The sequence below is a fragment of the Mustelus asterias genome, chromosome 31, assembly GCF_964213995.1.
Source record: "Mustelus asterias chromosome 31, sMusAst1.hap1.1, whole genome shotgun sequence".
NCBI classification, from domain to species: Eukaryota; Metazoa; Chordata; class Chondrichthyes; order Carcharhiniformes; family Triakidae; genus Mustelus; species Mustelus asterias.
In genome coordinates, this window is record NC_135831.1 from 6,602,906 (window position 1) to 6,627,944 (window position 25,039).

The 25,039-nt window shown below is 43.5% G+C and overlaps 1 protein-coding gene across 1 annotated transcript in view; it reads right to left on the bottom strand.

Moving 5' to 3' along the window:
- The window catches only part of LOC144481682 (mucin-17-like), a 34,309-nt gene extending 9,595 nt beyond the window's left edge, over window positions 1-24,714 (bottom strand). Inside the window, exons 1-12 of the mRNA XM_078200817.1 lie at window positions 24,625-24,714; window positions 24,397-24,510; window positions 22,824-22,937; window positions 21,882-21,995; window positions 17,933-18,010; window positions 17,149-17,250; window positions 13,543-13,661; window positions 12,455-12,513; window positions 10,741-10,880; window positions 8,659-8,727; window positions 2,477-2,639; window positions 411-587 (exon numbers count right to left, since the gene is read on the bottom strand). Coding sequence (XP_078056943.1) covers window positions 411-587; window positions 2,477-2,639; window positions 8,659-8,727; window positions 10,741-10,880; window positions 12,455-12,513; window positions 13,543-13,661; window positions 17,149-17,250; window positions 17,933-17,990 — 887 coding nt within the window. The 5' untranslated portion in view covers window positions 17,991-18,010; window positions 21,882-21,995; window positions 22,824-22,937; window positions 24,397-24,510; window positions 24,625-24,714. The remainder of the gene's footprint in view (window positions 1-410; window positions 588-2,476; window positions 2,640-8,658; window positions 8,728-10,740; window positions 10,881-12,454; window positions 12,514-13,542; window positions 13,662-17,148; window positions 17,251-17,932; window positions 18,011-21,881; window positions 21,996-22,823; window positions 22,938-24,396; window positions 24,511-24,624) is intronic.
- Between the last annotated feature and the right edge of the window lie 325 nt (window positions 24,715-25,039).

Consider the following 25,039-nt stretch of genomic DNA (forward strand, 5'->3'; position numbering starts at 1 on the left):
CGCATTCCATTTTACCTTTCATTAATTTATCATTAAGCGGGCATCGCTGATATGGCCAAAATATAATGCCCATTTCTCAATTCCCTGAGAGCCTTCCCTTTGAACTGAAACACTATGATACATCTGAAGGCAGTTAAGAGATGACCCACATTGATGTTGGATTGAAGTCTCAGATAACAGACTGGATTAAAATGGCAGATTTCCTTCCCGAGAGTATAAATGGTTTTGTTGGGTTGTTGTATCAATCCAGCAACTCCATGGTCACTGAAACCAGTGAGTTATTTTTACATTAGTTAAATAAAATTCCAATCTGAAACTGGGATAGTGCGATTTAAACTCGACTTCTCTACTGAATTATTCCATGGAAGCCAAGACAAACAAGGAGAGATGAGAAAAGGTGACCAAAGTACCTTAACATAGAGTTTTGCTTGTTCATGTGCTGGTATCTTGTGCAACACACAATCGTCACGGTCAGCACGATAATGATTATCAGAGCCACGGCGACTGTCACCAGGATTAGTGTCAATATATGGACTTGGAATTGGCAGTTTTGTCCGATGTACCAGTAATCCTTTGACGTGTCACAGCTGAAACCAAAAATAAATGGTCAGGCTCATTAAAATGACTGAACTAGAATGAAGATCCAGAAGAAAGCTCCCTCCACACTGTCCCCCATCAAACACTCCCAGGACAGGGACAGCACAGGGTTAGATACAGAGTAAAGCTCCCTCTACACTGTCCCCATCAAACACTCCCAGGACAGGGACAGCACAGGGTTAGATACAGAGTGAAGCTCCCTCTACACTGTCCCCATCAAACACTCCCAGGACAGGTACAGCACGGGGTTAGATACAGAGTAAAGCTCCCTCTACACTGTCCCCATCAAACACTCCCAGGACAGGGACAGCACAGGGTTAGATACAGAGTAAAGCTCCCTCTACACTGTCCCCCATCAAACACTCCCAGGACAGGGACAGCACAGGGTTAGATACAGAGTGAAGCTCCCTCTACACTGTCCCCCATCAAACACTCCCAGGACAGGGACAGCACAGGGTTAGATACAGAGTGAAGCTCCCTCTACACTGTCCCCCCTCAAACACTCCCAGGACAGGGACAGCACAGGGTTAGATACAGAGTGAAGCTCCCTCTACACTGTCCCCCATCAAACACTCCCAGGACAGGGACAGCACAGGGTTAGATACAGAGTAAAGCTCCCTCTTCACTGTCCCCCATCAAACACTCCCAGGACAGCTGCAGCATGGGTGATAGTTACAGAGTAACACTCTTTCTACACTGTCCCCATCAAACACTTCCAGGACAGGTACAGCACGGGGTTAGATACAGAGTAAAGCTCCCTCTACACTGTCCCCATCAGACACTCCCAGGACAGGTACAGCGCGGGGTTAGATACAGAGTAAAGCTCCCTCTACACTGTCCCCCACCAAACACTCCCAGAACAGGTACAGCACGGGGTTAGATACAGAGTAAAGCTCCCTCTATACTGTCCCCATCAGACACACCCAGGACAGGTTCAGCACGGGGTTAGATACAGAGTAAAGCTCCCTCTACACTGTCCCCATCAGACACTCCCAGGACAGGTTCAGCATGAGGTTAGATACAGAGTAAAGCTCCCTCTACACTCTCCCCATCAAACACTCCCAGGACAGGTACAGCACGGGGTTAGATACAGAGTAAAGCTCCCTCTACACTCTCCCCATCAGACACTCCCAGGACAGGTTCAGCATGGGGTTAGATACAGAGTAAAGCTCCCTCTACACTCTCCCCATCAAACACTCCCAGGACAGGGACAGCACGGGATTAGTTACAGAGTGAAGCTCCCTCGACACTGCCCATCAAACACTCCCAGGACAGGTACAGCACGGGGTTAGATACAGAGTAAAGCTCCTTTCACACTGTCCCCATCAAACACTCCCAGGACAGGTACAGCACAGGGTTAGATACAGAGTAAAGCTCCCTCTACACTGTCCCCCATCAAACACTCCCAGGACAGGTTAAGTAAGCATCATGGAAAGTAATTCCCAAACAGAGATCAATTCATTAACAACATGAAATTTAAAAAACTGCAATGTGGATGTTTTGAGCTGGCACTCCTTGGTCAGGGTTTAGGGCTGCACCAATTCTATAATCTGTGCTCCCTTCTGATGGGATTTCAGGTCTTGTTAGGGTTGCCAACTCTGGTTGGACATAGTCCTGGAGGTTTTGGAACACCACATTTAACCTCCTCACCCAAACAGCCTTTTTTCCTTCATTTAAAATCATAAGCAAGAGCGTTCAATGAAAATATGAAAGCGTTCAGTTCTTTTTAATACTACAATGACTTTTCTTCCTGCAGCATTATCCAAGAGATTAATCCTTAACTCTGGAGGTATCAAGACAATTCTGCAGAGATGGCAAATCTCGGCTTTGTCAAATTAACCGCTGTGGATCAAATACAGTCCTATCAATTGAATCTTACAAGCACTTGGGGCCTTTCGTTGAGAGCTCGCATTTTCCATATATGCAGTGTAAAGCATCTTTACTCTCTTTGTGACACCTGGACAGACAGACCAAGCCCGAGGATATATTTTCAGCTGTATAATAGTCCTTGAATTTGTCGTCCACATTCACTTTGCAATCAACTGTTGAATGAAGAGCAGAAAATAATATCATTACCAAAGGTATCCTGCACCCCCTGCAAATATTTCCCCTCAGCTGCCCAGCAATAGTGGATGTACCACAGGACGAAACACAATACAGAATCCCAGACACAATCAATGATGATGCACATGTGCACAGCTTCGTAGCAATCTTTGTACGGACAGTGAGCTAAACAAGCAATGCTCAACAAAAAAGGATTAGGAGGTATATTGCCCACCATGCCCCTAATCGGGCACTTAGTCAACCAGAGTTACCTGGGCCCCATGAAGTATAAGACGACCCATTTCTCTCCATCTTGAATTTCCAGCATCTGCAGTCCACCGCTACCCGTCCCCAGAAAGATAATGGCCTCTGATCGGAATGTCACCTTATTTTACTTAATCCAGCAGATGCTTGTTGTCCACTGGTGTTATTTGTCATTGTCGGTCTGGAATGTGCTCATCCTGTCTTGAGTTGATATTTTTTCCAAGGGCGGTTTTTTTAGCCTGACTCTCACTCACCCACCTGAAGGGCCATGCACTTCCTTTAGTCTCACTTCTCCCTACTTTTCAACCACCTGGCTCGGATATCCTGACCCAACCAGGAACAATACTGTGATAACTTATCCCCATGATCTGCATGGGGAATCACTAAATGACCTCCCAGTTGGGTTCGTTCAATACGAGCTCCCTGGGGATTGGTAACTAGTCAACCAGGTGGTGCTCGTATACTGAGCCCTGCATAAAGCAAGACCTTGAGAGGGTCCAATAACCATTTTTGTCCTGGTTGGAACCTGTTGTGTTCACCACAGGCTAGTGGTTATTGTTTATTTTCATTTTGTGCAATAAAAGCATAGTTCTTTCATCGCCGACTCCTGGAATTATTATAAATATCATTGCCGAGCTCTAAAGAGCACCCAGACCTTCTCCCATGTGGAAGAACAATCCTCAGGGAATTCTGTTGGCCATGGTACTCACCCCATAGTGTATTGCACGGTACCTCTTTCGTGCTTGAACTGAAATACCATGAAGAGATAATCCACAATGCATTGTGGGACAATTTCTAATCAGAGAGTGTTTGATGTCCAATATGGTAGCATGATTGGAGACAGGAAATGGTGAAATTTTGTCTTTGCAGAACACAGACAGCTGGCAAATCTACACTCATGCAGACAGAAATGAATTATCAGTGACAGTGTAACTGACATAGCTACAAGCAAAGCTAGAGTGTTAAAATCACTGAGAACCACACTAACTGGTTAGTTTTCATTAAAGTAGCGGGGCTCTTGTTTTCACCATGACACGGGTGCTTTCAACAGATTAAGTGAACAATTGACACTTTCAGGAGCATGGAAAATAGAAGCAGGAATAGGCCATTCCGGGGCGGCACGGTAGCACGGTGGTTAGCACTGCTGCTTCACAGCTCCAGGGTCCCGGGTTCGATTCCCGGCTCAGGTCACTGTCTGTGTGGAGTTTGCACATTTTCCTCGTGTCTGCGTGGGTTTCCTCCGGGTGCTCCGGTTTCCTCCCACAGTCCAAAGATGTGCGGTTTAGGTTGATTGGCCAGGTTAAAAAAAAAAAATTTCCCCCGTAGAGTCCTAAGATGCGTAGGTTAGTGGGATTAGCGGGTAAATATGTGGGGATAGGGCCTGGGTGGGATTGTGGTCGGTGCAGACTCGATGGGCCGAATGGCCTCCTTCTGCACTGTAGGGTTTCTATGATTTCTATGATTCGGCCCTTTGGGCCTGCTTCACCATTTATTATGATCATGGCTGATCATCCAACTCAATAGCCCGATTCTGCCTTCCCCCCACATCCTTTGATCTCCTTTGCCCCAAGAGATGTATCTAACTCCTTGAAAATACCTTATGGTTCAGAATTTATTACAAAATCTTAAAGCGCAGACATTTGGCCCATCATGCATGTGCTGATTCCTGAAAAGAGTTATCCAATTAGTCCTGATCCCCAAAATAAAATCAAAATACTGCAGATGCTGAAAATCTCACACAAAAACTAAAAATGCTGGAAAAACTCAGCAGGTCTGGTAGCATCTGTGGAGAGAAAAAATAGAGTTAACATTTTGAGTCCAAAAGACTCTTATGCAGACCTTAGAAGTCAAGCCAAACAGACTCAAAGTGGCTGATCTTACCATTTTGCCCCACTGGCCGATGGGCGGGGCGAGCCAGTAAGACCATAAGACCATAAGACATAGGAGCGGAAGTAAGGCCATTCGGCCCATGGAGTCCACTCCACCATTCAATCATGGTTGATTTCAACTCCATTTACCCGCTCTCTCCCCATAGCCCTTAATTCCTCGAGAAATCAAGAATTTATCAATTTCGGTCTTGAAGACGCTTAACGTCTCGGCCTCCACAGCCCTCTGTGGCAATGAATTCCACAGACCTACCACTCTCTGGCTGAAGAAATTTCTCCTCATCTCTGTTTTAAAGTGACTCCCTTTTATTCTAAGGCTGTGCCCCCGCGTCCTAGTCTCCCCTGCTAATGGAAACAACTTCCCTACGTCCATCCTATCTAAGCCGTTCATTATCTTGTAAGTTTCTATTAGATCTCCCCTCAACCTCCTAAACTCCAATGAATACAATCCCACGATCCTCAGACGTTCATCGTATGTCAGGCCTACCATTCCCGGGATCATCCATGTGAATCTCCGCTGGACCCGCTCCAGTGCCAGTATGTCCTTCCTGAGGTGTGGGGCTCAAAATTGCTCACAGTACTCCAAATGGGGCCTAACCAGTGCTTTATAAAGCCTCAGAAGTACATCCCTGCTTTTGTATTCCAAGCCTCTTGAGATAAATGACAACATTACATTTGCTTTCTTAATTACGGACTCAACCTGCAAGTTTACCTTTAGAGAATCCTGGACTAGGACTCCCATAAGACCATAAGACCATAAGACATAGGAGCGGAAGTAAGGCCATTCGGCCCATCGAGTCCACTCCACCATTCAATCATGGTTGATTTCAACTCCATTTACCCGCTCTCTCCCCATAGCCCTTAATTCCTCGAGAAATCAAGAATTTATCAATTTCTGTCTTGAAGACGCTCAACGTCTCGGCCTCCACAGCCCTCTGTGGCAATGAATTCCACAGACCCACCACTCTCTGGCTGAAGAAATTTCTCCTCATCTCTGTTCTAAAGTGACTCCCTTTTATTCTAAGGCTGTGCCCCCGCGTCCTAGTCTCCCCTGTTAATGGAAACAACTTCCCTACGTCCATCCTATCTAAGCCGTTCATTTGCACTTTAGCATTATGAATTCCTTTGCACTTTAGCATTATGAATTTTGTCACCGTTTAGAAAATAGTTCATGCCTCTATTCTTTTTTCCAAAGTGCAAGACCTCGCACTTGCCCACGTTGAATTTCATCAGCCACTTCTTGGACCACTCTCCTAAACTGTCTAAATCTTTCTGCAGCCTCCCCACCTCCTCAATACTACCTGCCCCTCCACCTATCTTTGTATCATCGGCAAACTTGGCCAGAATGCCCCCAGTCCCGTCATCTAGATCGTTAATATATAAAGAGAACAGCTGTGGCCCCAACACTGAACCCTGCGGGACACCACTTGTCACCGGTTGCCATTCTGAGAAAGAACCTTTTATCCCAACTCTCTGCCTTCTGTCTGACAGCCAATCGTCAATCCATGTTAGTACCTTGCCTCGAATACCATGGGCCCTTATTTTACTCAGCAGTCTCCCGTGAGGCACCTTGTCAAAGGCCTTTTGGAAGTCAAGATAGATAACATCCATTGGCTCTCCTTGGTCTAACCTATTTGTTATCTCTTCAAAGAACTCTAACAGGTTTGTCAGGCACGACCTCCCCTTACTAAATCCATGCTGACTTGTCCTAATCCGACCCTGCACTTCCAAGAATTTAGAAATCTCATCCTTAACGATGGATTCTAGAATTTTGCCAACAACTGAGGTTAGGCTAATTGGCCTATAATTTTCCATCTTTTTTCTTGTTCCCTTCTTGAACAGTGGGGTTACAACAGCGATTTTCCAATCCTCTGGGACTTTCCCTGACTCCAGTGACTTTTGAAAGATCATAACTAACGCCTCCACTATTTCTTCAGCTATCTCCTTTAGAACTCTAGGATGTAGCCCAGTCTGGGCCTGGAGATTTATCAATTTTCAGACTTTTTAGTTTCTCTAGCACTTTCTCCTTTGTGATGGCAACCATATTCAACTCTGCCCCCTGACTTTCCTGAATTGTTGGGATATTACTTGTGTCTTCTACTGTGAAGACTGACGCAAAGTACTTATTAAGTTCCTCAGCTATTTCCTTGTCTCCCATCACGAGATTACCAGCGTCATTTTGGAGCGGCCCAATGTCTACTTTTGCCTCCCGTTTGTTTTTAATGTATTTAAAGAAACTTTTACTATCATTCCTAATGTTACTGGCTAGCCTACCTTCATATTTGATCCTCTCCTTCCTTATTTCTCTCTTTGTTATCCTCTGTTTGTTTTTATAGCCTTCCCAATCTTCTGACTTCCCACTACTCTTTGCCACATTATAGGCTCTCTCTTTTGCCTTGATGCATTCCCTGACTTCCTTTGTCAGCCATGGCTGCCTAATCCCCCCTCTGATAACCTTTCTTTTGTTTGGGATGAACCTCTGCACTGTGTCCTCAATTACTCCCAGAAACTCCTGCCATTGCTGTTCTACTGTCTTTCCCATTAGGCTCTGCTTCCACGAGAGAGCCAAGAAATCAGGTTCGGGCCCGATTTCTTGCCTCTTGCGATCTTACCGGCACCATTGTAATATTTAAATGCTTAGGTAAATATTACAAGTGAGGCCTCGATGGAATCGTCTGGCTCACTTGCCTCTCTGGTCTCTGGTGAAGATTTTCTCCAGTGAGGATCATGTGAGGTCCCCATCAACGGGGACCTGTTGTGATGGCCTTGCTGGTAGAACCGGAGGACCCACCCTGAAAGGTCAGTGGCAGAGGGGTGTGCCCCTTGGGCAGTGTCAGCCTGGGGACAGCTGTGCACTCTACAACCAGCTGACCATCTGTGCGCAGGGCTGGGAGGGGGAGAGGGCGGTGTTTTGGCCGCGATTGGTCTGGGCGGGTGTGTGGGGATTAGCAATCACAGAGCACACAGGTCTGCACTTGCATAATGGGACCCTCTGCTGCTATCAGCTGGCTTTTGGGTGAGCCAGGCCCTGCCAACTCCCTTGCTGATGAGAAACTGGTTTGGTCACATTTTGTCGACAGAGTCAGGTAAGATTAGATTTTTTAGTCGCAAAAAAAAGGGAAGAATTTCTCCCATTTTCACGTTCGTTTGGCATTTAGAATTTTTTTGGTAAGATCACCTCCAAAGAGCAGAATTTTCTGGCCATTCACGCTGGCAGGATTTTCTGATCCCGCTGCAGTGAACGGAGATTTGGTTGAGCGCCAAATTTTCTATCCTCGCGTGCAGCGGTGGTGGGGTGTGAAATGTCGGTAAGATTGCACCCAAAATGTTAACTCTGTTTCTCTCTCCATAGATGCTGAGTTTTTCCAGCATTTTCTATTAAAAAAGAAGCTCTGAACACTACTAATCCTTACGTTCCCTGTGCTATGGAAAATACTCCCAGCTTCTGTATTCTCTCCACAGAACTGAAGGCCCTCAATCCTACTGCAGATTCCAAGATCGGGAACAGGCTGAGCAACAGGGAAGGATGTCGAAGTTACAGCACTACATCACAGTGGTTTTAAAGAGAAGAACTGACTCATGGTGAGTCAATAATTACAGGGTCAATAATTGTAACATTAATAATTGTAATAAGTCAATAATCATAGGGTCAGTAATTGAGTAAAAGTGAGTAAAACAATTTAAGTGACTCGACATCATTACATGACACCTTCGGTTTTCTCTGTGTAATTGTTACTGAGTTGATATAGGCTGGAATTCTCCAGTCTTGCGCACGGCTGGGATTCTGCAGTCTCACTGGCAGCAATGGTGGGGCATGAACGGCTGGAGAATTCTGGCCACAGTGTGGTCATGACAATGGAAAACTCACCAGTCACGTCACTATTGGAATACGATACATTTTTGTAATGGGGTGAAAGTTGAAGTCCTGAACAGCTTTCTGAAATGTTAATTATGTCACAATTAAAAACAGAATAATTAGGACATACACAGAACAAACTTTTAATTATCTTTTAATTAATAATTATACATATCAGGACAGGGATGTGTGTAAAGACTTGAGATTGTTTTATTTATTTTGAGGATACAATAGTGTCAGTGGTTCTGTTGCTGGACTTGTAATTCAGAGAACTGTGAATTCAAATTCCAGCATGTCAGTTTAAGACAGTGATCGGCAGCCTCGGCTAGTGAGTGGCTGCAGGCTCGAAATCGAGCTTGCTTGCCAACCATGACCCCATGAATAATGTGAAACGCATTTAATACACACCAAATATTTTATAGTCAGTTATAGAAAATGCTTAATCATTTATATATTAACATAACTTCAAGTGATAAAAACCAAAGAAATATTGACACTTTGGACACAGAGGGAGTGCACACTCTCACAGTCAATGTTGTGAGCAATCAGCACGCACCTCACTTCACTTGCCCTTTCCTTACGTGTGAGTCACTTCAATCATGTCAGTTGGGGGAAAAAAAAGCAGATGGGTGATAAACTGGCAGAGTCAATAACTCGCCCTTTGAAACCAACAAGCCGATGATCCACCAGAGTGTCAGGCAGTCGGTGAAATTGAAAATGGCTCCGAGCATGTTTTAAGAAATAAAATGGGTTGGAGAAAGCAAACCCTGGAAGATAAATGAAAGCAATACATCAACTGCAGGGATTGCAGATTGGTTTGGAAACCCAGAGGTTCTCAGGTCCAAATCTGACCAAAGATTGAATCAATGTGGGTTGGCATGTGAGAAAAGACAACTGGTTCATTGAGACCCTTCAATGGAGGGAGCCTGCTACCCTTTCCTAGTCTGGCCTGCCTGTGACTAGGCTGAAGTATCAGCCTGGATGTGTGGTCAAGTCGCTGGAGTGGGACTTGAACGCACAGCTTTCTGAGGCAGAGATGAGGATGCCATCCATGATATACAGCTGACAGTGCAGGAAGCAGGTAATCAACAATTGACATGGAGGTATTTCTTATCAAAATTACTGTAAGTTGACCCAATTTTCTCAGTCCCAAAAATCAATTTTTTTCATGTAATAGATGTATAAGCCCTTTTTAGCCATGACATCCTATATTTGCATGCTTGGGAAGGCAGTGGCGTAGTGGTATTGTCTCTGGACTAGTAATCCAGAGACCCAGGGTAATGCTCTGGGAACCAGGGTTTGAATCCCACCCTGGCAGGTGGTGGAATTTGAATTCAATAAAAATCTGGAATTAAAGGTCTAATGATGGCCATGAAACTGCTGTCGGAAAAATCCACCTGACTCACTAATCCTTGAGGGAAGGAAATCTGCTGCCCTTCCCCGGCCTGATTTAAATGTGACTCCAGATCCACAGTAATTGACTCTTAAAATGCCCTCTGAAATGGCCGAGTGAACCACTCAATTGGAGGGCAATGGGAATGGGCAACAAATGCTGGCATGGCCAGTGATGTCCGCATCCCATGATTGAGCAGAAGATGAGGAGTCAGCCTCAATTTTTCACCCACAAGTGGATGTTTTATTTAATGGTGCCTTGTAAATGGGTTCAGGGGATCATGCAGGTGATATGGGCTATGTTGTGAAGACATGTGGGAGTTTAATACATGCCCACAAGGATGTGGCAGAGAAGCCTGGTTTTTGGAGGGATTTTTTTCGAGGCTTTAAAGGGCGACTTCAAGGCCAACACCGACTCTATCCCATCCCGCTAACACAATGTTGCCCATCACCATATCTGGGTCTAGTCAGTGATTTCCATTGGATGAGATTGCTGTCATGGAGGGAGGATGAGTTTGGATCAGTACTCAACACAACCAGACTCCAAGACAAAGGCGTTCCATTGTAAAGCAGGAAATCCGCTAACTTGGTCATCAATCTCTGAACCTGAAAATGCGCAGCAAAGGAACTTGGAATGAGTGGATTGAAGTGACAGTGTGACTTCACTGCACAGGGAGATTGAAAACAGAACCATAGTCTTACTTGATTTATTCTCGTTGGTGCAATTCCTGTCTTGTAAGCTTTCTTCAATATATTTCTCTGTAGTCTTTACCACGTTCTCATTAAATGCCTGTGCTTCAACGTTGAAAATAGCTTTGTGACTTGTAATGATGCTGCCCGGACTTAAAACATGAAGAAGAGAAAACAGAGAGATGGTAAATTGTGTTCAGCGACAGCTGCTCCCCTCCAACATCGCTCAGGAACAAGATCCAACTGTTACAATTGATGGAGCTGAATTTCATCTAACCTTTGCCTTAAGACCCATGAGTAAATAGGCAAGTCCTGAAGTCAATGAGACGCATGTTTCTTGATGCACTATCAATCGAGCCAAGACTAGTTGTGAGCAAGACAAATAGGCTTTTATTGGCAAGAACTTGGAGCCATCCCTGTCGGTGATCTGGTCTGAACTGAGGGCAAGAGGGAGGAGCCACCGCCTTTATACCCAGACCAGGGGGAGGAGACTTGGGCGGAACCGACAGGGATGTACCACATATACAGGTACTGAGAAATACTAACTACGGTGGTTAACCACTACAGATAACATATAACAGTGGTTTACCACAATTCTGTAATTTGACTTCTAATATAATCTCCTTTCCAATTACTTGTTCAGTGTGAACCCAACTGTGAGCAACCTTAGTTATCTCCTTTAAACCTTCATCATTCATTATCAGACCACCTATTTACGCCTTTGCATGAATAACCTTACCTGATTCTTACCTCACCCTTCATCCATCTTTATCACCTCCTTGCTCAACCTTTGGCTCTGGAGTTCCATCCAGTATCAACTCATCCCACATTCCACCCCACACTAAAGATGGGATTTTCTAGCCCACCCACAGCATATTTTCCACTGGTAGAGGTGGCTACCATCATTGGCAATGGGACCTTCCAGCTCCGCCAGTGCCTATAGCGCTTTGCGTGGCTCACCCATCCCGCCAATGGGGAATCCATCGGGGGGGGAGGTCCTGCCAGTGGGGAAGGCTGGAAAGTATAGATAGTACATTCCAGAACTACCCCAATCACTTTTTTTAGCCAATTATCATAAATATGTATCCTTTGATTATCAACTGTACTGGCAGTGGAAATAGTTTCACCTTATTTCCTTTTCTAAAACCCTTCAGAATTTCAAACCCTCATTAGATCCCTCTTTAACCTTCTCTGCTTTAAGTAGAAAAATCCAAGCTTCTCCAGTCTCTCCACATAATTGAAATCCCTCATCTCTGGTACTATTCTGTTAAATCACCTCTGCACTTTCCGCAAGGCTTTGACATCCATTTTGAAATGTGAATTTGACTCTAACTGGGCCTCACCTATGATTTATAAAGGTTTACTGTAACTTCCTTTTGGTCCTGATGCCTCTGTGAGTAAAGCCCAGGATCCCTTTGGTGCTGTGAAATAGTGGAGAGTGACCTCAGAGGCAAATGAGGTCTTACCTTAATGTCCCAACCAAAGGACAGCATCTCTGACAGTGCAACACTCCTTCGGTACTGCCATGCAATGTCAGCTTAAACTGTGTGCTCTCGTCTCTGAAGTGAATTTGAATCTACAACTCTAACTTGGAGCATATTTCATTGTAGGAACTGAAATGTCTTCCATGCAGATGCATACCTAATTAAAAATGAACATACAGCGAGTCTTTGTCGCCAGTAATATAAATTTATCAGAACAAAGTATTTTGGTCTGAGATCCTTACCTTGTCATTGTGATCTCGACAGTATCATATCCATCAATATGCCCATAAACAAGTCTCATCTGTAAAAGATAAAAAGGTAGATAAGTAATCATCCACACCTGCATCCGTGTATGAAAGAGACAGCCCAAGGAAATGGGAATGGTCTTTCATAGAGTGACACAGAATAGGAAAAGTGTGAGACATAGGCCGGAATTTTCCAGGCATTCACGCCCCACTGCTGCAAGCGAGAACGGAGAATTTGGTGCCCAGCCAAATCTCCGTTCACTGCAGCAAGGTGAGAGAATCCCACTTGGGAGAATTCCAGCCATAGAATTGAGGGGATCGGTCTTTCAGAGATCGGATGCAGGCCTGATGTTCCAAATGGGGCAAGGGTTGGAGAATGTCTGTTTCGCATGCGTCTTATTACAATCCCCATAGCGACTGATAACTTCCAAACAGATATTTGAATTTTCAGTCATCGACTGAAAGGAATTGCAAAACAAGGTTTCAAGATTAAAGACTTTTACTGTAACAAACTAAAAGCAAAAGTGACGAAACATTACTTAGTGGACAACCAATATTCAGAACTGTGGAAAAGATATCCCTCGTTAGTTTTTTAACATGGCCAATGACCCTTTGTTGCCTTTATACATTACATCACACTCTCCACAGCATTTCGTTCTTTACAGGCCCAGTCCAAGGTTACTCCCATTGCTGGAGATACCAAACAATGACCGACCTATTGAAGTGGACAATGGGAACAGGCATTGGAGGAGAATGGTGTGGTCAACCATGTCAAGAAAACAGGTAGGCCGAGGATATATATTTCGCCAGACACAAAGAAGACTATTTGAGACTTTAGTTAGGATTGTTTCAGTGCAGTAGGCAGCATTCAGTTCCTTAATGGGGGAAATGGGCAGATCAGATGCCAAGTGAACTCCTCTTTTAATTCTATAGCCAGGGATATGAATCTTTATTTCCAGACATTTAACTATTAATACCTAAATGTGAATGGTATTTGGAACATGGCATGAGGTATATAATATTTTATATTATATCATAATGTTTTCAAAACAATTTCCAGTAGAATTATATTGAAAGCTTCCAACCTGTTGCTTAAATTCCTTTGAAAAGTTTCTGAATTCGTCAGATGTTCTGTTCTCCAGTTCAGTGGAATAATTTCTATTCTCTACCTCCACTGTCACTCTGATTACATAAATCACGTTTCCTGCAATACATTGCAACACATGTTAATACCTTACACTGTATACGAATAAGATGTATTCCGCAGGCTGGAATTTGCCCCTCCCAAATCAGACAGGAATGGAAGCAAGATGGCAAACAAAATAATCTCCAGGTGACTTGGCCGGATATTCCACCTTGTTTCTGCCCTCCACCATTTTTCTGAGGGCAGGAGAATGATCCGTTTCTATTAACAAGTTAATTTATTTAGTGGCAGACTCATTAGGAGCTTATTTCTGGAAAGTTTTCTAATTTTGTATCAGGCAGCCAGGGTTCAGCAGCTGTTGGGATTTATGTCAGATGCATGGAGGTGGGAAGAGTTTGAAAAAGGAAGTCATTTTTCAAGCACTTTCAATTGCTTTTATGTTTTCAGTTTAGCTTCTGCTGAGATTAGCAGTTCTGAGGTCAAATTACTTATTTCAGGGATGTATGGGCTCACAGATCTTATCCAGCTTTTTAGTGTGTTAATAATTACTTGTCAAATTTTATACAACAGTATGATTTGAGGATTTATCAGCTTTTGAATGCAATCCAGCATTTATAATAGGACTTATTGCTTATAAAGTGGATAACGGGTGGAGGTGGGGATAGATGAAAGACAGAAATCAGTCGGGAATAAGGAGTGTGAGAAGGGTAATTGGGTGAGGGGTGGAGGTCAGGGAGATAGGGGAAAATACATTTAAAATTTTGAAATTATTTTAAATTAATTATAAAATATTTTGAGTCCTAATTTTGATGTGTAATGTTTCCTATGTTAATATTGGGGTGTAATGTTTTCTGTGTTAACATTAAGTTGTAATGTTTCCTATGTTAATATCAGGGTGTCATGTTTCCTGTGTTAATATCAGGGTGTCATGATTCCTGTGTTAATATTAAGTTGTAATGTTTCCTGTGTTAATATCAGGGTGTAATGTTTCCTGTGTTAATATTAAGTTGTAATGTTTCCTGCGTTAATATCAGGATGTCATGATTCCTGTGTTAATATTAAGTTGTAATGTTTCCTGTGTTAATATCAGGGTGTCATGTTTCCTGTGTTAATATTGGGGTGTGATGTTTCCTGTGGGGAGTACTGAGATGCAGGCTGTTGGACTGGATGGGATTGATGTTCAAAAGGAGGAGGTGTTAGCAATTCTGGAAAGGGTAAAAATAGATAAGTCCCCTGGGCCGGATGGGATTTATCCTAGGATTCTCTGGGGGGCTAGAGAGGAGATTGCAGAGCCTTTGGCTTTGATCTTTGTGTCGTCATTGTCTACAGGAACAGTGCCAGAAGACTGGAGGATAGCAAATGTTGTCTCCTTGTTCAAGAAGGGGAGTAGGGACAATCCTGGTAATTATAGACTGGTGAGCCTTACTTCTGTTGTGGGCAAAGTAAATTGGAAAGGATTATAAGAGATAGGATTTATAATCACCTAGAAAGGAATAATTTGATTAGGGATAGTCAGCACGGTTTTGTGAAGGGTAGGTCGTGCCTCACAAACCTTATTGAGTTCTTTGAGAAGGTGACCAAAGAGGTGGATGAGGGTAAAGCGGTTGATGTGCTGTATATGGATTTCAGCAAAGCGTTTGATAAGGTTCCCCATGGTAAACTTTTGCAAAAAATACGGACACATGGTGTTGAGGGTGATTTAGTGGTTTGGATCAGGAATTAGCTAGCTGTAAGAAAACAAAGGGTGGTGGTTGATGGGAAATATTCATCCTGGAGTTCAGTTACTAGTGGTGTACCGCAAGGATCTGTTTTGGAGCCACTGCTGTTTGTCATTTTTATTAATGACTTGGATGAGGGCGTGGAAGGATGGATTAGTAAATTTGCGGATGACACTAAAGTCGGAGGGAAGTGGCAGGTTACAGAGGGACATAGATAAGCTGCAGAGCTGGGCTGAGAGGTGGCAAATGGAGTTTAATGCGGAAAAGTGTGAGGTGATTCACTTTGGAAGGAGTAACAGGAATAAAGAGTACTGGGCTAATGGTAAGATACTTGGTAGTGTGGAGGAACAGAGGGATCTGGGTGTCCATGTGCATAGATCCCTCAAAGTTGGCACCCAGGTTGATACGGTTGTTAAGAAGGCGTACGGTGTGTTAGCTTTTATTGGTAGAGGAGCCAGGAGGTCATGCTGCAACTGTACAAAACTCTGGTGCGGCCGCATTTGGAGTATTGCGTACAGTTCTGGTCGCCGTATTATAGGAAAGATGTGGAAGTGTTGGAAAGGGTGCAGAGGAGATTTACCAGGATGTTGCCTGGTATGGTGGGAAAATTGTATGAGGAAAGGCTGAGGGGCTTGAGGTTGTTTTCGTTAGAGAGAAGAAGGTTAAGAGGTGACTTAATAGAGGCATACAAGATGATCAGAGGATTAGATAGGGTGGATAGTGAGAGCCTTTTTCCTCGGATGGTGTTGGCTAGCACGAGGGGACATAGCTTTAAATTGAGGGGTGAGAGATATAGGACAGATGTTAGAGGTAGGTTCTTTACTCAGAGAGTAGTAAGGGCGTGGAATGCCCTGCCTGCAGCAGTGGTGGACACGTCAACGTTGAGAGCGCTCAAGTGGTTATTGGATAAACATATGGATGATATTGGAATAGTGTAGATTAGAGGGGCTTTAGATTGGTACCACTGGTCGGCGCAACATCGAGGGCCGAAGGGCCTGTACTGTGCTGTAATGTTCTATGTTCTATGTGTTAATATTGGGATGTAATGTTTCCTGTGTTAATATTAAGTTGTAATGTTTCCTGTGTTAATATCAGGGTGTAATGTTTCCTGTGTTAATATCAGGGTGTAATGTTTCCTGTGTTAATATTGAGGTGTAATGTTTCCTGTGTTAATATCGGGGTGTAATGTTTCCTGTGTTAATATTGAGGTGTGATGTTTCCTGTGTTAATATTAAGTTGTAATGTTTCCTGTGTTAATATTGGGGTGTAATGTTTCCTGTGTTAATATTAAGTTGTAATGTTTCCTGTGTTAATATTGGGTTGTGATGTTTCCTGTGTTAATATCGGGGTGTAATGTTTCCTGTGTTAATATTGAGGTGTAATGTTTCCTGTGTTAATATCGGGGTGTAATGTTTCCTGTGTTAATATTGAGGTGTAATGTTTCCTGTGTTAATATCGGGGTGTAATGTTTCCTGTGTTAATATTGAGGTGTGATGTTTCCTGTGTTAATATTAAGTTGTAATGTTTCCTGTGTTAATATTGGGGTGTAATGTTTCCTGTGTTAATATTGAGGTGTAATGTTTCCTGTGTTAATATTGGGGTGTGATGTTTCCTGTATTCATTTCAGGCTGTAATGTTTCCTGTATTAATATCAGGGTGGAATATTTATTGTGTTAATTTCGGGGTGTAATGTTTCCTGTGTTAATATCGGGATGTAATGCTCTCCATATTTTATTGTTTATCTTTCAAAATAGTTTTCTTATATCAGTCACAGCAATCAAACCACTAACCATAGTTAACCTATAAATTATAAAACAAATCTAACTTACCTGGAACAGAATTGGATACTGATTCACAGTACTCTCCTTGATATGGCGTTGGACAAATACATTTTCCACCAACACTGGAACCTCCATTTTTACATTGGTTAACTGGTAGAACAGAAGACATAAGCATTCATAATCATGGGTGAACCTTGGAGGAGGAACTATATGTTATTGTCCTTCTGTTTAATAGATTGAAGCTTTATATTTTCCAACAGCCTTAGGACAGGAGCAGTGAGCTGGAATCACACTGTCATAATGACAATAAAACATTGTTAGGCATGGCTCTGTGGACCGCAGTCTTGCCTTTCCATTGTTGGTTCAAGCCCACTCCAGCTTGACACTCTCAGTGCAAGACTGAGGGAGTGAGACACTGAAACATCAGACCAAGGTCTAGTCTGTTCTTAGGGGAATGTAAAAGAAGCTGTGGCACTTATTGGAAGAAAAGCAGGAGAGTTCTCCCTGGTGACCTGGTCAATGTTTATCACTAAAACAGATTATCATCTCTGTATGATTGTAACTGTTTGTGGAGTTCTGCTGTGCAATTAATAACTGTAACCACACTTCAGAAGTACTGCAAAAATGCTTTGCGATCTCCCAAGGTTGTGAAATACATTTTAATCCAAGTCTGTATGCTAACAATTCCACTCTAACTAACTTGTGACTCAATGTGCAGAGAAACAATTATCATCTAACTGATCTATATGTTCCTATTTTCAACAATTGAACATTCAGTCATTCTAAGGAAGCAAGCAACACTATTAATACAATGATACACAAAATCATTCACCTGTAGTCGACGGTACTTCAGTGGTGTTTGTGCTGGACTGTCTGATAGTCGTGGGCATTGAACTTGTTGTAGTAAATACTGTTTTGGAATTTAAAATGGAGATAGTAAGCTTGTTTGTAATGGAACTGTCAACAGGCCTGTCAACATCAAGAGTGGGACTTTCAGGCCACTGGCTGGCGGCAGAATCTTCTGGTCCCACCGATGATGCACCCCCACCATGGATTTCCCAGCGGCAGGGGGGTGGATTCAATGGGAGATCCCATTGACAGGAGCCGGACCAGAAGATCCCCACTTGCCGGCCAACAGTGGGCCACCTCCCGCCGCTGAGAAACATGCCGCGGAGAGCCTGAAAATTCTGCTGCATTTGTCAATATTGTCAGAAATACCTGTCAAAGAGACCTCTCAAAGGCAGTAGCCAGAACTGTCAAGAGAACCTGACAGGACTGTCAAAAGGACCTATCAAAACCAGTTGAACACGTGGTTACAGGGATGGTGCAGGAGGGAGGGATTCAGATACCTGGACAATTGGGGCTCTTTCTGGGGTAGGTGGGACCTCTACAAGCAGGATGGTCTGCACTTGAACCAGAGGGGTACCAATATCTTGGGGGGGAAATTTGCTAATGCTCTTCGGGAGGGTTTAAACGAATTCAGCAGCGGGGGTGGGTACCTGAATTGTAGCTCCGGTGTGCAGGAGGTTGAGTGTAGTGAGGTCATGGATAAGGTTTCAGAGTCGCAGGAGTGTACTGGCAGGCAGGAAGGCGGTTTGAAGTGTGTATACTTAAACGCCAGAAGCATCCGGAATAAGGTGAGTGAGCTTGCAGCATGGGTTGGTACCTGGGATTTCGATGTTGTGGCCATCTCGGAGACATGGATCGAGCAGGGACAGGAATGGTTGTTGCAGGTTCCGGGGTTTAGATGTTTCAGTAAGTGCAGGGAAGGCGGTAAAAGAGGGGGAGGTGTGGCATTGTTAGTCAAGGACAGTATTACGGTGGCAGAAAGGACATTTGATGAGGACTCGTCTACTGAGGTAGTTTGGGCTGAGGTTAGAAACAGGAAAGGAGAGGTCACCCTGTTGGGAGTTTTTTATAGACCTCCGTAAAGTTCCAGAGATATAGAGGAAAAGATTGCAAAGATGATTCTGGATAGGAGCGGAAGTAACAGGGTAGTTGTAGTAGGGGACTTTAACTTTACAAATATTGACCGGAAAAGCCATAGTTCAAGTACTTTAGAGGGGCTGGTTTTTGTCCAATGTGTGCAGGGAGGCTTCCTGACGCAGTATGTAGATAGACCAACAAGAGGCAAGGCCACATTGGATTTGGTACTGGGTAATGAACCAGGCCAGGTGTTAGATTTGGTGGTAAGTGAGCACTTTGGTGACAGTGACCACAATTCGATTACGTTTACCTTAGCAATGGAAAAGGATAGGTATATACCAAAGGACAAGAGTTATAGCTGGGGGAAAGGAAATTATGATGCGATTAGGCGAGATTTAGCTGGCATAGGTTGGGGAAGGAAACTGCAGGAGATGGGCACAATTGTAATGTGGAACTTGTTCAAGGAACAGCTACTACGCGTCCTTGATAAATATGTACCTGTCAGGAGGGAGGAGGCGGACGTGTGAGGGAACCGTGGTTTACTAAGGAGGTAGAATCTCTTGTGAAGAGGAAGAAGGGGACTTATGTTAAGATGAGATGGAAGGCTCAGTTTGGACATTTGAGAGTTACAAGTTAGCCAGGAAGGACCTAAAGAAAGAATTAAGAAGAGCCAGGAGGGGACATGAGAAGTCTATGGTAGGTAGGATCAAGGAAAACCCTAAAGCTTTCTATCGGTATGTCAGGAGTAAAAGAATGACGAGGGTAAGATTAGGGCCAGCCAAGGACAGAAGTGGGAAGTTGTGCGTGAAGTCTGAAGAGATAGGAGAGGCGCTAAATGAATATTTTTCGTCGGTATTCACACTGGAGAGGGACAGTGTTGTCGAGGGGAGTACTGAGATGCAGGCTGTTGGACTGGATGGGATTGGTGTTCAAAAGGAGGAGGTGTTAGCAATTCTGGAAAGGGTAAAAATAGATAAGTCCCCTGGGCCGGATGGGATTTATCCTAGGATTCTCTGGGGGGCTAGAGAGGAGATTGCAGAGCCTTTGGCTTTGATCTTTGTGTCGTCATTGTCTATAGGAACAGTGCCAGAAGACTGGAGGATAGCAAATGTTGTCTCCTTGTTCAAGAAGGGGAGTAGGGACAACCCAGGTAATTATAGACCGGTGAGTCTTACTTCTGTTGTGGGCAAAGTATTGGAAAGGGTAATAAGAGTTAGGATTTATAATCACCTAGAAAGGAATAATTTGATTAGGGATAGTCAGCACGGTTTTGTAAAGGGTAGGTCGTGCCTCACAAACCTTATTGAGTTCTTTGAGAAGGTGACCAAAGAGGTGGATGAGGGTAAAGCGGTTGATGTGCTGTATATGGATTTCAGCAAAGCGTTTGATAAGGTTCCCCATGGTAAACATTTGCAAAAAATACGGACACATGGGATTGAGGGTGATTTAGTGGTTTGGATCAGGAATTAGCTAGCTGTAAGAAAACAGAGGGTGGTTGATGGGAAATATTCATCCTGGAGTTCAGTTACTCGTGGTGTACCGCAAGGATCTGTTTTGGGGCCACTGCTGTTTGTCATTTTTATTAATGACCTGGATGAGGGCGTGGAAGGATGGATTAGTAAATTTGCGGATGACACTAAAGTTGGTGGAGTTGTAGACAGTGCGGAGGGAAGTGGCAGGTTACAGAGGGACATAGATAAGCTGCAGAGCTGGGCTGAGAGGTGGCAAATGGAGTTTAATGCGGAAAAGTGCGAAGTGATTCACTTTGGAAGGAGTAACAGGAATACAGAATACTGGGCTAATGGTAAGATACTTGGTAGTGTGGATGAACAGAGGGATCTGGGTGTCAATGTGCATAGATCCCTGAAAGTTGGCACCCAGGTTGATACGGTTGTTAAGAAGGCGTACGGTGTGTTAGCTTTTATTGGTAGAGGGATTGAGTTTCGGAGCCAGGAGGTCATGCTGCAACTGTACAAAACTCTGGTGCAACAGCACTTGGAGTATTGCGTACAGTTCTGGTCGCCGTATTATGGGAAAGATGTGGAAGTGTTGGAAAGGGTGCAGAGGAGATTTACCAGGATGTTGTCTTGTATGATGGGAAAATCATAGGAGGAAAGGCTGAGGGGCTTGAGGTTGTTTTCGTTAGAGAGAAGAAGGTTAAGAGGTGACTTAATAGAGGCATACAAGATGATCAGAGGATTAGATAGGGTGGATAGTGAGAGCCTTTTTCCTCGGATGGTGATGGCTAGCATGAGGGGACATAGCTTTAAATTGAAGGGTGAGAGATATAGGACAGATGTTAGAGGTAGGTTCTTTACTCAGAGAGTAGTAAGGGCGTGGAATGCCCTGCCTGCAGCAGTAGTGGACTCGTCAACATTAAGAGCATTCAAATGGTTATTGGATAAACATATGGATGATATTGGAATAGCGTAGATAAGAGGGGCTTTAGATTGGTTCCACTGGTCGGCGCAACATCGAAGGCCGAAGGGCCTGTACTGCGCTGTAATGTTCTATGTTCTCAATGTTTTGACAGGTCCTTTTGCTGTTAAGCTGTTAAACTGTTAAGGCATTTTAAATTTTGGAACAAAAATGTCTGAAGTGTGAACAAAATTGCTTGCTATGGGTTCAGGGCACTGGATAACGTGGGGGTTTGGAGGGGTTGGTACAGGGGCATGCAGTGTCATGGATAGGACATGGAGAGCAAAGGGGCCACGGACACCAAGTTAATGCCCCGTGTTCACCCAGTTCCAGTTGACCACACAATTTTCACAAAATAACACAGCTGGAAACAAACATCTTACTATCCTGTGACAAATAAACCTCCAGCTCAATAGATCACAATGTCTGACATTTACCTCCTGATGTTGAGGCTTCAGGAGATGTGGTGGGAACATCTGCACTGCTGGTTAATGTTGTTGCCTCAGTTGAAGTTGATTGTCCAGTTGATTCCTGTCCTGTTGATGAGGTTCCTGTTAATATAACATTAGTTTGTTCAGGTCTAAATTTCTTTTGTATTTTTTGCACAGGGATTATGATCAGAATCACCCATCCCATTACACTGCTCAAGTGCTCACTAGAAAAGGAAATAGGTGTTTAACATTCTCCCTCCTTAATCTAAATGTTTTTTAAAATTTTTTTAATCCAATTCATTCACACCAAGTCCAATTCAGAGTCTCAACAAGTTGAGACATTCCCGATCCAAGTTGACAAGACAGGGCTCTCACCTCCTGTCTTGGGCTTGATCTACATGATCCGAGCTGATTGGAGTAGGCATTGCACCTCCTTCAAGGCTTGATCTCATTTGCATCTTAGCCAAAAGGCCGAGGTGCCGCTTTAAAACATTGCTTCAAAGGAAGCTAAAATGTAACCTAATGACTTCAGCCAAGTACAGCATGTCGATACTACACTTGATCTTAGCCAAAAGGAATTTGCCTTTGCTCAGTGTCAAACATTCTAAACTCTGTAAGAAGGTCATCATTATTTTCTAAGTGAGCTTACTGTGCTGAAATTGGTTGTTGTGTTTTGCCATGTTAAAACAGTGACTACACTTCATGTTTCCTTCCAGTGATATTTTAACTGTTTAATGTAATCTATTAACAGATTCTGTTCGAGTTGAAGAGAGAAACACATGAGTCTACCAACTAGTCAGAGAATATTACTGGGTACACTCTGTATTAAAATGGAAGTGAGACTGAGAGAGCTTCAAACAAACACCTTTAGTGTCTGTTTAACAACTCATCAGAGAATATTTTCAGTTTGATATGTTGAAACAATCGGTCACATTGTCTGTCATTTACCTCCTGATGTCCTGGGTCCAGTGGATGTCGGGGTAAGATTTGGGCTGCTGGTTGCTGCTGGAGAGTCAGTTGAACTTGATTCCCTTGTTGTGTCCTGTCCTGTTGATGTTGTTCCTGTTTAATATCAAGTTAATTGTGTCAGGTTTACACTGAAAGATTTTTTTTTATTCAATTCCCCTGGAATCTCATCCTATTAAACTGTATATTCTGCTTAAAGTTAGTTCTTGTTTCAAATTGAAAGTGAAGAGCGCTTCTCTTAGATTCATCCAAACTCCAACCAATGAGCTAGTCAGAGCTTTGCAAAACCAGATCTAGGCTGACACTGTCAGTACTGCACTGAGGGAGTGCTTCACTGTCACAGATGTCATTTTGTCCCAATTTGTTAAATGGAGTCTGTGTCCTCTCTGAGGTGTCAGTAACAGATCTGAGGAGACGTTTGGAAAGGCAACGAGTTCCATTCTGTATAAATTGGATGTGTTTCACTAAATTAAAACAGCGAATGCTCTTCGTGGAATCCCTCACTCTGAAATTTTAACTGGTTCACAGGAACTGCTCACAAACTCAGTTGAAATTTGAAAGGGAGAGCTTCAGGCGGACACCTTTACCACCTGAGTGCCAAATTCTTAGAGTGTAATTTCAGGTTGATATGTTGATAAGAATTTCAAATTGTAAGCAGTAATCTGCCCACTCAAGTAATTGCGAGTTCCAATCCTGCTCCTGAACTATGATCCCCATTCAACGTGGCTGTTTGGGAAAGAGGTGAGCTCCATGTCCAATTGGAGATGCCAAAATCTCCCGGAGCTGGGAGCTGCCGAACTGGCCCAAGGCAGGAAGTGGCCATATTGGGGGCTGCCACTTCCTGCCAAAAATACAAATTGTACACAAAATGCCCAGGAGGATAAAGATGTCAGAAAGTGGCCATTGACGCCAACTCGATGCTCAGTACACGACCCGGCACCAGTTGGCCTCTCAAATGAAATAAATGCAAATAAGCGTTGTTCTGTCACAGGAAGACCCAACAGGGGTGTGGCACGGTGGCACAATGGTTAGCCCTGTTGCCTCAGTCGAAGTTGATTGTCCAGTTGATTGCTGTCCCGTTGATGAGGTTCCTGTTTAATATAACGTCAGTTTGTTCAGGTTTACAATTTTACTTGTTTTATTTCATGTGGGTTGTGATCAGAACCACCCATCTTATTACACTGTTTGATCTGATCAAATGGATGCTCCAAATTGAAAGGGAAGTGTGTGCATCATTCTCCCCTCAACCTATATGTCACTTGGAGTCTGACGTTGCTCAGTTTCTAGCGCTCAAAACTCTATAATATGCTCATCATCATTCTCTGAGGGCTCTTGTTGTGCCTTAAATAGCTTCTGTGTTTTGCCACATTAAAACAGTGACTACACTTCATGTATTCTTCCTCTGAACTGTCAAACGTAAACTAGTTACAGATTGTGTTACAATTCAAGAAAGAGAAACTTCAGTCAAATGTGTTTCCCATTCGTCTACCAGCTGCTGGGAGAATATTTCCAGTTTGATATGTCGCAACAATTGGTCACATTGTCTGTTATTTACCTCCTGATGTCCAGGGTCCAGTGGATGTCAGGGAGAGATTTGGGCTGCTGGTTGCTGCTGGAGAGTCAGTTGAACTTGACTCCCTTGTTGTGTCCTGTCCTGTTGATGTTGTTCCTGTTTAATATCAGGTTATTTGTGTCAGATTTATAGTGAATGTTTTTCCACCCGTTTCTGCCCCCACCGGCAATGAACAATCCAACTCAATAGATCACAATGTCTGACATTTACCTCCTGATGTTGGGGCTCCACTAGATGTGGTGGAAACATCTGCACTGCTGGTTAGTGTTGTGTCAGTTGATGTTGATTGTCCAGTTGATTCCTGTCCTGTTGATGAGGTTCCTGTTTAATATCAGGTTAAACATTTCAGTTTTATACTGAAGGGAAGGCTGTGCATCATATTCCCCTTCTTAACCTCAGTGTTAGTTTGGAAGTCTGACTTTGCTCAGTATCTAGCATGCTAAACTCTGTATGATGGGCCTCATTATTCTCCAAGGGCTCTTTTGCTACCTACATTGTTTGCTGTTTTTCACCACATTAAAATGGTGACTACACTTCATGCTTTCCTTCCTCTGATTTTAAACTGTTTCACCTAAACTAGTTACAGATTGTGTTTGAAATCAAGAAAGAGAAACTTCAGACAAAC